Raw genomic sequence first — 14,553 nt, 5'->3', positions numbered from 1 at the left:
GAACGCAGAAGGGGAGTCTAGGAAACTTGCGAGACCTCCATGAAACCAACCCAGCGTTTAGGAGACTGATCAGTTTTTGTTCGTTTGTTTGTTTGTTTTAAATTCGAAGTTGGCCAGAGTTTATTAGCTATTTTTCTACTCACACCAAAATCGTTGGCTAATAGTAGTATGAAGATATATTTGGCCGAATTTCTTTTTAAATTAAAATGTATACATCAGAGTTGCTGGGAGGGGGCGGGTGACAAGCTGGTAGTCGTCCCCGCAGGGAGCTGGGCGCGGGGCTCCGGGCGCGGGGCGGCGGGGCGCGGGGCACTGGGCGGCGGGCCCGGCAGGCGGCGCCCTCCCTCCGTCGCGCCCTTCGTCCCTCCCGCCTCCTCCCGCGCCCGCCGCTCGGGCTCCCGCTCCGCCTCGCGTCGCAGCCGGCACTTTGCAAAACTCCTCGCCTGCCCGTGGCGGCCGCAGCTCCGCGCCCTGCCCGCCCCGGCGCGTCCGTGGGGCAGCGGTCGGCGGAGCGCGGCGGCGCGGGGAGAGCGAGGCGCGGAAGCGCCGGGGGCGGGCGCCGGCGGAGGCGGGAGTCGAGGCGGGGCCGCGCCAGCCCCGCGCCGCCGCGCCCCCCGGGCCGAGCCCCGCGCCGCGCCGAGCCTCTCCGTCCCCGCCGCGCAGCCATGGCCGCCCCGCTGCCGCCGCGGCCGCCGCCGCCGCCGCCGCCCCGCCGCCCGCTCGCCTGAGGCGCTGCCGGCCGCTGGGCGGGGGCCATGGCCAGCGCCGCCGAGCCCCCCGGCAAGGCGGCCGAGTACCTGCAGGAGCTGACCCGGATCGTCGCGGCGCAGCAGGAGCTGCTGGCGCGCCGGCGGCGGCGCATCGAGGAGCTGGAGCGCCAAGTGGCGCGGCTGAGCCGCGAGAACGCCGGCCTGCTGGAGCGGCACCGGCGACACCTGGCCGCGTGCGCCCGCCGCCCCGACCCCGGCCCGCAGCCGCTCGGCGTCATCCCGGAGCTCGGTGGCCGCCGCGACAAGTAAGCGGGGACCGGGGACCGCGGGCGTGTCGGGGGTGCGCGAACTTCTTGGGGGGCTCTACTCGCTCCCCTCGGGGTCCGGCGGGGAGGCGGGCAGAAGCGGGCGGAGGCGGGGAGGGGGCCCGGCCGGAGGGCGCACTTGGGGACCCCCGAGCTGGGGCCGGACCTCGGGCGGGTGGGATTGGACTCCCCCAGGAAACCGGCTCCGCGGCGCTGCCAGGGCTCCCACCGGCTGGGCTCCGCAGACGGACGGCTCCGGACTCGGGCTCCAGCGACCCCCGGGGCTCGGTTGCGGGATCGGCCTCGCCACGGGGTGCTGTCCGCGCGCAGACCTGGGGCTCTGGGTAGCGCGGCCAGAACTCTTGACCCGGAGAGCCCAGTGGGAAGGGGGCGCGGGAGGCGCAGATCTCGCTCTCGAGCGGGCCTGGGTCACTTGCGGGTCGCCGTCCCTCCGGCAACGACCCTGTGGTCCCTCTAGCCCGGGAAACGCCGAGCTCTCCTCCCTCTAAACGCCTCAGTCTTTTCCCTCCAGGCTCGGGGTTAATACCCCACCCGCCGCACCCTGGGATTACCCTGGCTATTTCGGACTAAGGATTAAGCGGGGGACAGGATGGGGGCGGGATTGCCCCGCCGCGCTGGCCCCTAGCGTCCCGGGCGAGCTCGTAGATCTCGGGTGGCAGCCCTTTCGCTTTCCGGGAGTCCCCAAGTCGGGTGCGGGGCTTCTCTCCGCAGAAGTCCGGGAGCCCATCTGGGGCGAGGCAGGGGGCACAGGGGGCTTCAGGTGACTCCAGGCTTGGGTTCCTGGGTGCTCTGAGCCTGTCTACCCTCGCTGTCCTTCTCTCTTCGGGATTACCGGCCACACTCCATGGTTTGAACCCGCGGTAGAGGAGAAAAACACCGTGTGGTGGGGGAGGGATGGGGGGACTGGCCGTCATGAGCTTCCTGAAGGTTTCCTCCGGGTGGTGGGGGAAGGTGCGAGGGGGGATAGGCAAGGGTAATGGGGGAGGAGTTGATCCTGACTCCAAAATTCTGCTGGGGAGGGGGCGGGGGAGAGGGGGAGGGGTTCCTGATCCGAAGTCCTGGTACAGTCCTCTCAGACCTGGTGTCTCACCCACCTTGTGGGACTATGCCAGGCTGTGGCCATGGGACAGAGGCTGCCTGCCTGCCCCCCTGTGTCTTGCACTGGTTCTGGGCAGTGCTTCTGGGCTCTGGTGGGCTCTGAAGAAGGAGGGCTGTGAGGGTGAGGTCAGGGCGTGGGTCAGCCTCAGGGCTCTGTGGTGGCAGGCCCAGTGGCAAACTCCTGCTTTCTGTTTATCCGGAGAGGGAAGAGGGAAGCGTGTGGCTCGCTCCGCTCCTCGCTGGTGTCACTGAGTGAAATCGGAGACCAGGCTGCCTCTTCTTGGTGCCCCGCCCCTGGCTCTCTGGTGTCACTCCATCCCTCCCACAGTGGTTGTGGGTCACCCGGTGTTACTCGCAGGGTACTGAGCTCTTATCCCCCACACAGGGGCTGGAGGGAAAGCTGGGAGCTGCCCAGGTGAAGTCCTCAGCAGCTTGGGGAGACGACACACAAGGGCAGGAATGCACGTTCTACTTTCCTAGGCAACAGTGACACATGCTGTTGGCAGATGCCTCCCAGCACCTTCCTGGGGAATGCATTCCTTTCTTCTCTTCAAAGTCATCTCTCTGGTGACCAAGTGTGGGGACGGGAGGATTCGGACCCACAGTGAGTCCCGCTTGCTATGCGGAGTCCCCAGTGTCACATCTGGGCGGTGGCCTCAGAGTGGGGGCAAACCAGGCATGTGGCCATGGTGTTTATTTCACAAGTCTCCAGCTCTGTCCCTCTGGCTTCCCTTCACTGAGACACAACTAGGGACTGTGATGCCATCCCCTTTGAGAGGAACGGTGGCAACACCACCACCAGCCAAGTTCTAGGTCAGGGGAGTGTCTCCAACTTGACGGTGCCCACCTCCTACCTGGGGATCTTGCTAAAATCCAGATTCTGACCAGCAGGTCTGGGGCAGGCTCATAAGCTCCCAAGAGAGTGGCTGCTGCTGGCTGCCAGACCCCCCCGTGATGAATGACACTGTGTGGTACCAGCATATTCACAGAACGGGGAGGGGGGGGGGCTCGCTCAAGACGGAGCACACTGGGCCCATTTTCCAGCATCCACTTCATTTCCCTGCCTTTCAGGAGGGAGAATACTGGAGCCTCTCTCCCTTCATGGGAGACTCTTTGGGCTGGGGGGGTACCATACTTGCCTTCTCAAATACTTGAGGTATGGGGGGAATGAGTTGAGGGCTCCTTTCCTGCACCTGGATTCACCGTGTCCAAGGCCATGTGTGTCGCAAAATGATTGATGCCCAGGGGGCATGGTTTAACCAGCCTTCTCTGGAGCAGCCAACTTTTATGAAGTGCCAACTCTATGCAGAGCTGTTAGTGATGTTCTCGGAGAGAGAAAAAGCAAGAGCAGAGAACAGAGGAAGAGAAAAACAGCTCTGCGTAGAGAAAGGGACATGGGCAGACTTGGGTCTCCTGGCTGGCTCTGCACTTGCCAGCCAGTGACCGTAGGACAAGTCACGCTCCCCTCATGTAGACTCAGCTCTTTCTTAATGCACACAGGATGATCACAGCTGCCTCCCATATCTTCTCTGGTAGGTAAGGGAAGATAATGGGCATGGAAGAGACTGGTATGCAGTAGGTGCTTAACACATTTCAGTTTCTTCATCAATCAGTTTCTCCTTTCTTTGGGGCCAACTGTGCACAGGCAGGAGCTGAGTAAACTCCTTGACAACTCGGTGAGACCTCCTGGGATCCAGACCTCAGGGTGAAGTTGGGCTCGGCCACCTGTGTTTGAGCCAGGCCACAGCATCGGGATTATTTCCTGCTGGGGCACCTGGCTCCACTTTCTCCCAGTGCTGGTGCCTCTCCCACCAAGGCACTGCCAGGGTCAGCATCCAGGCCTTCCTGCCTGCAGATGGGGGTCCTTGTAGGCAAAAGTGCGTTGAGCGTGGCAGGCTAAGGCAGGGCTGGCTAACCTTTTCTTAAGCGGCTGTCGGCTGCTCTAGCTCAAGTCAGGAGCCCCCTGCTACCATCGAGACAGGCTGTCCCTGAATATCCAGAAGGTGCAGTGTCCCTCCCCTCTTGCTGGGACACAGAGATGCAGGTGAAGGTCATTGACAGGGTTCATCCTGGGGCTATAGCGATATTTTACCACTTCACCCAGGCACGGTAGAAACTTTCAAGCCCAGAACTTTAAGCCCTCTTTCTCCGAAGTCCTCTGCTGAAAGAGAACATTGTGAGTTTCTCAGCTCTTGGGCCAATAGGATGATAACAGGGAAGAAAGACGGCGGCTTTGGTTATGTTGGATTATTTAATTGATTTTTTCTGACATCAAAATTCATACCCAGTATTTAGTCGGCTACATTCTAATGATGTTTCCAGAACCACCCTCTCCCACTAGAGGTTCGGGCACATAATAGATGCTCAATAGATATCTGTTGAGTGGATGAAGGCTAGTGGGATCGATTAGAACTGCTGTGTTTTCCTTCAGACAGTCAGCTTGAACTTGAGCAGGCGCCACTGGTGTCCGTGAACCTGCAGAAATCTCTGGTTAGCCAGCATGAGTGCACTCTGGCCCCACCCCCTGAAGGCCACCCCATGTGCCCCGGACTGCTCTAGGGCTTCACATTCACCGGTTCACTGCATGGCCACATACCCCCTATGAGGCAGGAACAGTTGCTGCTCCCATTTTATGGATGTGTAGACTAAAGCTCAGGTCGTGTGACTTGCTCAGGCTTTCCTACCTACCTAGTAGTAAGTAATGCCAGGATTGGGACTCAGGTGGTCTGGCTCTAGCCCCCTGTTCTAACCCACCACCACCCACCCTTGCTGCAGCAGAAAGATTGGATGACCCTCCCCTCCCACGCCCACCCCAGGATCCCACGTGACTCCCGGCCTCCAGTGCCAGAGGAAGCCCAGTGTGCTTGGCTTTTGTCCTGTCATGTGGGATCCCGTGACCAAGTCCTGGTACTCAGTATCCCCTGAGGTGGCAGTGAGAGGGGGCAAGGGTTGAAAGTCCACCCTTTCCAGCCTCTGATCTTCCAGAGTGTCCCAGCAGAAGGAAGCCCCGCCCCCCCCCACGAGGTTGGAGAGAGGGCCCTGTGCAGCGGCCTCCCTCACTTTCTCGTCCCCTCCAGCCATGAAGCGCTGTCACATCACTCGCAGAGGACGTTTTTCTGAAGCTTGGAGTCGGTGACTCACTCTGGGGGAGGTTTCCAGTGGCATTCAGTCTCTGTCGACTTACCAAACAAGCGCTCTCCTCAGGTCCGTGATGACATTAACCGTGATGATGGTGGAGGCAGTTTGGAGGGGAGCTTAAGGGTGGCCAGTGCCGAGGGGGTGGTGGGCAAGAAGTCGACATCAGCTGTACTCAGGAGGGTCCTGGCAAGACACCTCTGAGAGCATTCTGTTCCTCAGAGTCACTGAAAGTACCCAGCCCGTGGTCCAGGCTCTGCACACCCGAGAGCCTGTGTCCCTGTCCCCTTGTCCCCCTTTAGTCAGACTGGGGACCACGTACAGGCCAGGAGAGGCCTTGAGGGCTTTTTCCTGATCCGAGAGGGCAGTGGCAAAGGTGGCAGAGGGAGATGCTGCGTTCACAGTTTCGTGAAAGAATGTTCTTGTTCTCCCAGCCAAGATAAAGTGGAGTATCCAATGCCGGGGAGGGTGTCCCTTGGCCAGGACGGACTGCGACATGCTCTGGGAGGCCAGTCCTGCTTGGACAAAATGTTTCCAACTCCCAGGGCCCAGGGCGAGCCGCTCCTATTTTCTCAGCAGATGGTAGAATCTGCAGAGAGATGAGGAGAGTGCGTTTCTCTGAAGTTCTCTCCCAGCCGTCTGACAAGCTAAGCAAATGATTATTTTACAACCTGGAAAATAAATCGGGAAAAGCTTCTTTATCTGGCTTGGCTTGAGAGAAACAGGGAGGAGCCCTGAGCGTGAGATGAAGCCAGGACCTCCTCTTGTTCCCACCTCTGTGTCCACCTCCGCCCTCTGCCTTCTGGCCTCCTGGAGGCTGCAGAGGTCTTGGGCCAGGCCGGGTGAAGTTGGGGGTGAAGTTGGGGGCGTGCCACCTTGGGAGTTTGGGGGCATCGGCCTTTTTTGTCGGCGGGGCGGCTACTTGTCAGCTCTTTCATCTCTGGCAGTGTCCTGACAGCTGATGGTGGTTTCTGTTCTTGGCTATTTCTGCACGAAAGAGCATGGCTTTGCCTAACTTGGGAAGGGTACCGCTCGGAGCTTCTAAGGGTAAGCGCCATCTGAGTAATTGCCATGGGGCGGCAGAAAACACACACACAGGCCGGGTGGGCAGCAAGAACTGGGCTGGGGCAGGTGCAGTGATCTAACGGAAATGGGGCAGAAGCCACACATGCGGCCAGGAGGCAGTCCTGGGACCCACTTGTGACCTGGAAGTCCGCCCTCGGCCTCGAGTCTGCCACTCCATGCCCAGGGCAGACCCAGGCCAAGCCAGGCTGCAACCACCCCAGCTGGGAGCCAAGCTGTGCTGGCTGGTGACATCACCGAGTGGCCTTGGGAGTCTGAACCCTAGCCCCTCCGTAGGGCTCGAGTTTCCAGCAGGGTACACACAACCAGTTCTTAGAATTACTAAGTGCTTCTGTTGTAAGAGGTGGAGAATGGCAGGGTCTTGAGGGTTTCAAATGCTTCCCCCACCCCAGCTGCCCTGGCCTTGCTCTGGGGGCCCTCCAGGCCACCCAGTGACCAACACCTGGAGTTCAGCCCTGCCCTGGTGGCTGGTGGGTACAATCCCTGCTGTCCTGCCTTGGCCACCTCCCAGTGGCTCAGGCTTTCCAAGTGAGGCAAAGCAAAGCCCTTGGCTTCCTGAGGCCAGTCTCCCCCCACCCCACCTCCCTGCCATGTAAAGTGGGGAGGGCTGCTTCTGTTCAGAAAGATCGGAGTCAGGCGTTGTATAATGGGCCTGGCATTAGGGAACACAGTGAATGATAGCTCCAGGGGCAGGAACAGCTAGGGTATTGAAAATGCTTTTGAGCCATGTTTTCCCTGATTTTTGTTATGAAAATTTCCAAATATACAGAGAAATGGAGAGAACTATACAAGGCACAATACCCTCTCCAGATCTACAATGTAAATTTTGCCCTAATTGTTGTATTTCCTGCCTGTCATCCATGAGGGTATTTGGAGCCATGCTCCATTTATGGAGCGCCTGTTGTATACCAGGAAACAGGCTGAGCACAGCATGGAGGCTATGCTATCTGCATGTCCTTTTACTCACTAACTGTTGAATCCTGGGGCAGCTCAGCCTCATTCTTGCCCTTGATCTGCTTGGACACCCGTGGGGATGGATCGAGGCCTATAAAGAAGGTTGAGGAGATACTGGGCCAGGATAGGAAGTGGGGTCAAGTGGTGTGCACCCTCAGAGCAGGAAGCAGATGGACACCCTTGGGTGTCAACACGGGCTTCCTGGAGGAGGTGACATTTGAGCTAGAAAGAGGAGGAGGAGGCTGGTATCAAGTTGGGAAATAGCACAGAAGAAAGAAGAGGTGAGAGGCGCGTGGCAGGTTTGGGGGTGGGAAGTGGGAGGTGTTGTCAGTGGTCACACCAGGCCTGTGAGTGGGGACACTTGGGATAGGCGAGTTCCAGAATATAGGGACCAGCCCGGGGCATTTGCTTAGTACCCAGATTTCAGCTAGGTCAGCGGCGGGTTTGGGGGTTGGGAGCTGGTGAACAAGACTGGCTCATTGCTCCCAAGCTGTGCTCTGTCCGAGCCCTGATTGTGAAATGCTTGGCTTTCCTTCTTGGAAAAGAAGAGGGGCAGAACAGAAATCCTGGGTTTTTTTTTTTTTTTTGCACCTCACCTTAGAACGCTCTGATTATAGACAAACCGCAGTGACAACTGAGCCCATTCCAGGGGCCGCGTGCAGACTCCTCCTCCCAGTGGTCTCCATTGGCAGGCTTTTCCAATGACAGCTGTGAGCTGTTATCAGCCCATTTCGCAGATAGGAAAACTGAGGCTCCGAGAGGTGAATCAGGTTGCCTGCGGTCACCCAGTGTCAGAGGTCGCTTGGCACCCAGGGCTGCCCTCCATGAGAGGCCACACAGTTCCCCACCGCGCTGTGTAGCTTCAAAGCTGCATGCTGCTTTGTGTCAACATTTCACGAAATATAGGGCCATTTCCGGATCTGTGGGGGCAGCTCCCCCAGACAACCCAGAATGAACTCTTGCACCATTGCCCACCCAGGACAGCTATGGCTCTTCCCTTTGGGTGTCAGAATGAGTACCTTGCTCTTGTGATCACCTTGGAGGAATGACTTCACTGCCAGGAGCCCAGGTCCCTTTTTTGGCAGGATAATGATGGGGTGGTCGAGGCCAATGGGTGTGCACTTGCAGGGGAAGGGATTCTGGGACTCCTGAAGCTGGCAGGTGCTGCCCAGCCCATGCCAGGCATCCCGCTTGGGATGCCCCCCACCCCCACTCCAAATCTGTGGGCATTTGCCAGCCTGCTAGGAAGCTGGCCATGAAGCCACCTTGGGCCTTTCTCCAGGTGTCTGTTCATCAGGGCACACTGGGACACTTGGTCCTATGAGGGAGTTGGCACATGTGCCCCTCTTCTGGCTCTGACCCTCCCCACCCCCCAAATCCCTTCTTGATTTGAATGAGTCCATTTGCTCTGTGTATACCCCTGCCTGAAGAGTGTCAGGCCTCACAGAGAATCAGGGCACCTCGGCCTGGCCTTCCTCATCCGAACCACAGGGAATAGGGCATCCAAGGAGGGTGTCCTGGATTGGCGGGTCTGGAGGAACCTCTCACAGTGGGTCATTTGGAACCTGCCTGCGATGTGTCTGATGGCAGGCCTTGATAACGAAGGTCTCTCAGTGCTCAAAGAAAAGTCTCCAGGCTGTATCCCATGGTACTGGGACAGCTGCTGGGGACCCTGGCTGGGATGTCCTCTAGTCCAGAATGTAGGTTATTTGAAGATAGGTTGTAGGAGTCTCTGGACAGCCTGAAATTGAACGTGAATGGGCCGTTGGCCATGTGGTCAGCTCAGATGTAAGATTCTGATGGGGCTAGGGCCTGGAGACCAAGCTCTTCTTCCTCACCCTTAGCATATAAAAGGTACCTCCATGAGCCTCAGCTTCGTTTTCTCTAACAGCGGACAGTGGATCCAGGAGGACAACTGGATCTCCCTTTTGGGGTTGTCCTGAGAGGGGAGCACACCTGGTGTGGTCGAGGCACAGTGAGGTGACAGGTGTGTCTGGAATAGAGTGAGCAAGGGGACAGGACAGCAAGGGAGAGGAGTGGGGTGGGGGATGCATGGGGGGTGGGGTGTGGGTAGGGCAAGCAGAGCTGGAGAGGTCCAGAGGGACCTTGGGAGACAGTGTTCCTGGGGTTGCTGCGCAGAGGAGGGCCAGGACGGCACTCAGGTGTGGACAGGACCCCTGTTCCTGGGGGGAGGGGGAGCCAGTGAGAAGAAGGTCGCAGGAGATGCTACAGAACTCGGGGTGTGGGGTGCTGGGAGCTTGGCCTGGGGTGCTGGTGTTGCTGAGCAGAAGCACATGAGTTATGGATAAAAGGAACATGGTCCCATCCTGTCCCCTTACCTGACAACTACCTATCCAGATGGGAAGGAGAGAGCATTGCTTACCCAGAAGGAAAGGCTCCAGATGGCGGAGTGCGTGTGGGTCTTTGTTGCCTGCGGTGTTCTCGGACTGACAAGAGAGTCGGGGGCCGGCTGATGTCCCTGGACCCTGCCTCCAGCTCCCCTCTCTCACTCACCCCTCTGGAGAAGCAGCCCGAGCAAGGATGCTCAGCTCCCCCAGGGTGGCTGGGGGTTCTAGACAGCTCTTGGTCAGAAGTCACAGTCACACTCAGATGCTCCTGGTCAGGAGTCATGGTCATACTCAGACACAGTCAGGCACACACCATGGGGCCAGATCACTCCCTCCACCGCAGTCTGGCTGTGTTGCCTCTGGCCAGTCACTTAGCCCCTCTGTGCCTCCTCCATGTTTTCACCTGTAAAATGGATTATAAAGCATCGCCTCCTTCAGAAAGGAGCTGTGAGGGTTAAATCTGTAACACAAGTGAGCTGAGCACCCCTCCTCCCTGACAGTTTTTGCTGCTGTTGTCCCCTCTTTCCTAGGTGGAGAAGAAATTTGACATCAGAGGAAAGTCACAGGATTCAGAACTCAGTAACTGGGCCTTGGCGTTTATCTCTCTATTGTCTGTCTGACTTCTGCATGTTTAATGTAGCTGATCGTGAATCCAGCGCATTTGTAAGATGTGCCGTCGTCATCCCTTCAACCTGCAGTTAAAGGGGGAGACTTACATTGTTTCAATAGGATGGAGGACTCCCTACAAAAAGGCAGAGCCGTCTAGAATGTTCTGCCTGCTCCCCCTCCTCCCTGCCCCAGCCCATTACAGGCTCTCATCTCTGTCTAGACATCTCTTCCAGGCTCTGCTTTCACCCAGCAGAGTCCCTCTAAACCTGGAGGTGTGTAAAATGCTCCACCAGCAAGGGGTGTGCGGGGAACCGACCACCCTGACTCGATGCCCACCCGTAGGCCAACCTGCTCCCTTCCTGGCACCTGTTGTGAGCCAGGCCCTGGGCGAAGGACTCAGCAGATGCTACCATGCTGGGGCCTCACCACTACTAGCTTTTTCTTGTGTACCAGGTGATCCTGCAGGTCCGCAGTGAGGACCGAGTTAAACAGTGGGCGCGGAGGCGTTTTGAAAATCTTAACCCGTTGTAAGAGGGGATGCCTCCTCACCCAGAGATGAAATGTAAGAGATTATCGTTACCACCCTCCATCGATGACAAGTAATAATTATGATAACCGAGTGGTTTCTTATCAACCCTTGCTGCGGCTCTGTGAAGTAGTTAGTACTCTTGTGCCCATTGCACAGCTGGGGAAACAGAGGCACAGCAAGGCGAGGGAGGTAGAGTGGTGGTTTGAACAAGGATGACTCAAGCACATTCCCCTGAAAGCTGCCATCTAGCCCTATTTAGGGGGCTCTAATTTTCAGCCCACTGTGTTTCGAGAAGATATTTTGTGTGATTATTATGATTATAGTCCTTTTAAATGAATTAAGACTAGTTTTTGTTTTTGTTTTTGTTTTTGTTTTTTGAGAGAAAGAATGTATGAGCAGGGGAATGGGTACACAGAGGGAGGAGAGAGAGAGAATCTCTGGCAGACCCTAGGCTAAGCGTGGAGCCTGACCCGGGGCTCCAAATCACGACCCTGAGATCATGGCCTGAGCCCAAATCAAGAGTCGGACATTCAACCGACTGAGCCATCCAGGCGCCCCAAACCCAGACTCATTTTAAAGTCTAAGATATGATCTGTCCCGGAGAACATTCCACGAACTCTGGAGAGGAATATGCACTGGCTCCTGGGAGATGGTCTGGGCCTGGCTGTCGGGTCTGGTTGGTTTCCAGTGTCCAAGTCCCCTGTCTCCTTGTTGACCTGCTGTCTGCTTGTTCTCCCCGTTATGGAAAGTGGGGCACTGATGCCTCCAGCTATTCCTGTGGAACCACCCGTTTCTCCCTTTATTGCTCTCAGTTTTTGCTTCATGGATTTTGGGGTTCTGTTGCTTGGTGCGTGCGTATTAAGAAGTATTGTGTCTTCCTGAGGGCCCGACCCTTTTGTCCTTAGAAAACATCCTTCTTGGTCCACAGAAGCAGTTTTTGTCTTCAAGTCTGTGCTTGGTGTCTGCGGGCCCCTCCAGCTCTCTTTGGCTTTCCAGTCGCATGATGTCCCCTTTTACATCCTTTTATGTTCATCCTCTCTGTGTCTTTGAATCTAAAGCGGGTCTCTCAGCACATGGTTGGATTTTGTGGTTTTAGTCCATTCTGCCAGTCTCCCCCTTTTGATTGGAGTGTTTAATCTACTTATCCTCAACATAATTGTTACTAAGGTAGGATTTCCATCTGCTACTTCGTTATTTACCTTCAATATGTTTTCTTTTTTTCTTCCTCTGTCCCCCTCTGACTACCTTCTTTTGTGTTAGAGAGATCTTGTCCAATGCAACATTTATTTTATTTTATTTTTTTAAAGATTTTATTTATTCATTTGACAGAGATCACAAGTAGGCAGAGAGGCAGGCAGAGAGAGAGGGGGGAAGCAGGCTCCCCGCTGAGCAGAGAGCCCGATGTGGGGCTCGATCCCAGAACCCTGGGACCATGACCTGAGATGAAGGCAGAGGCCCCAACCCACTGAGCCACCCAGGTGCCCCCCAATGCAACATTTAAATACCCTTGTTGTTTTAGTACACAGGTGATTTTTTTCGAGCATACGAAGGCCCATTTGAGAAATGGAACATCCCGCATGTCCTCTCCTCACCCAGAGAGAATGAAGGCAGGGGCAGGAACCAGACAAGAGTACGCTGGTTGGTTGTGGAGCCTGGAAGGGATGGGCCCCTGGGGAGAAAGCTGCCAAACAGGGAGACAGGGATGGACCCGGGCTAACTGGGTGGGCACTGAGGATCCAGCCCAGAAGCACCCATGGGGACAGGGAGGATGAATTCTTTGTCTCTGGGGTGCCTAGAAGAGGCCCTGCCTCAGGGTGGATTTTAATGAATGTGTGGAAGGAAGGAAGGATAGATAGACGGATGAACAGATGGACGGACTCAGTCGGTCTGCCAGTCAGTCTACAAACTCTGGTCCCCTGTGGCCATGTTAACAACTCACGGTCCTGAGACTCTGCAGGTCAAGACTTGGGTTGGGCTTCACTGCTTGCGTCTGCTTCTCTCTTTGCCAGTGGAAGTTACTCAGTGGTATTCACGTCCCAGATGAGCTGGTCCGGAGTGTCCAGCATGATTCCCATACCCATCCGGGAACTTGTAGACAAGTCTGGAAGGCCGGGCCCAACTGGAGCTGCTGAGTGCATAGGTGGCTTCCCCAGCATGACGGGCTCGGGGAGTCAGTCTTCTTTCTTGGAGGTGCAGGGATCCCAGTGCCAGTGTTCCAAAAAGTCTGGAGGGAGCCGTGAGGCTTTGTGTGACTCGCCCATGGGAGTCCTGGAAGGCATTTTGGCCACCTCCTGCTGGTCTCAGTGGGAGGAGGAACAGGGGTCTGCCGCTGTCCTTCATCTGTCCCCTCGGGTTAGCTCAGGCCCCGTTGTTGCTTCCCCGCCCTGATACTGGCACAAGTGTGTCTCGCAGCTTGCCCGCAGGCCGGGCCCACATTGTACCTCGCTCTCAGCATGAAGTGTGCAGCCTGCCCCCCCCCCATCGTTGTGACCTGTCTCTGTTGGGTAACTTAGCTGTGGCCATGTGTCCCGAGGGCCTTCTCATTCTATAGTACATTTGGAGACTGGCTACGAGGAGCCTAGGATGTCCGTCTCCAGCGCTGCTACCCTGCCAGGGACAGGAGCAGGGGACCCAATCTGGCCACAGGCCCCCACCCAGTTCCTCGGCGAATGCTTGCCCACTCTTGCTAGCAGCCCCGTCACTCTGAGCTGTATTTTTAACTCCTGCCATATGGCAAAGCAGCCAAAACATCCAGGGAGGAGAAAGGGGGTCTGGAGGAAATCATCACCGCTAATGGGTTTTGGATAACTGCGATCATTAAGAGTGTGGTGTTTTCATCCCCGCCGTGTTCCCCCAGCATCATAGGCCTCGGGAGCGCGGCACTCCTGCAAAGGGGAGCCTGTTATCCGTGCGGGCAGGTGGGGCTACCCACAGATGTGCACTCCCGTCTTGCTGGGGCCCTCAGGGGACACCCCAGCCAGAACCGTCGCACATGGGCCTGGTCCAGGTCCCTGGAAAGGACCCTCCAGAGTGTGCTGAGCCCTGAGCTGTTACTCAGGGAGCACGCAGGAGGTGGACACCCTCTCCCTCTCCTTGGAAACCCGCCCTGGGTTGGGCGACCAGGTGGCTGCGTGTCCTCGGCACTGCCACCCGCCACGGACCTCTGCTTTTGTCCCACCTCGGTGCCTTTGCCCATGCTGTTCCCTCTGCCTGGCATGCCCTTCCCACACCTCCATGCCAGCCTCATGTCCTTTTCCTCTCAAAACTTTTCATGATTTTATACACTTTGGAATCAGTCCTCTCTTTAGGTTTCTCCTTGCAGGCCTGGGTCCTCCAGGGGCCTCCCGTCTGACTTCCCACGACCATGCCATGCCAGAGTGTCTGTCTCTCCTCCCTCTGGGGCAAGCAGCAGCCAGGTCCCGCTTGCCTTTGGGTACCCTCCCAGCAAACTGCTTATATTTAAAATCAGACCCTTTAAATCCATGACTGTTATGTGGATGAGCCCAGGGTCTCTCAAATGGAGTGTGCACACCATGGAGGCAAAGACCACCATCCTTGGAGGCACAGGAAGAAAATGGTGGGCCTTCTATTTCCCTTGATTATTTAATTTCATCCCTCAATGTCATTTTGGTGGTCTCCTTGATGATATGCGTATTATCAGTGTAGTGGTGCCTCCATTTACTGTGCGGCTGTGTGTTCAAACTCATTAAAATGTCCCGTGGCTGTTCTCCTCAAGGCAGCTACTTTTCTAGCACTGGAGG

At 56.8% G+C, this 14,553-nt stretch overlaps 1 protein-coding gene across 3 annotated transcripts in view; it reads left to right on the top strand.

The window, feature by feature from the left end:
• The first annotated feature begins 719 nt into the window (after positions 1 to 719).
• Positions 720 to 14,553, top strand: part of IQSEC1 (IQ motif and Sec7 domain ArfGEF 1) — a 375,511-nt gene continuing 361,677 nt past the window's right edge. For all 3 annotated transcript variants that reach the window (XM_047743537.1, XM_047743506.1, XM_047743547.1), the window contains exon 1: positions 720 to 1,015. In XM_047743537.1, coding sequence (XP_047599493.1) covers positions 756 to 1,015 — 260 coding nt within the window. In that variant the 5' untranslated portion in view covers positions 720 to 755. The remainder of the gene's footprint in view (positions 1,016 to 14,553) is intronic.

Source organism: Lutra lutra, chromosome 1 (genome assembly GCF_902655055.1).
Source record: "Lutra lutra chromosome 1, mLutLut1.2, whole genome shotgun sequence".
In the NCBI taxonomy this organism is placed as follows: Eukaryota; Metazoa; Chordata; class Mammalia; order Carnivora; family Mustelidae; genus Lutra; species Lutra lutra.
Note: the sequence above shows the minus strand (reverse complement) of the source record. Positions and strands in the feature narration are given on the sequence as shown.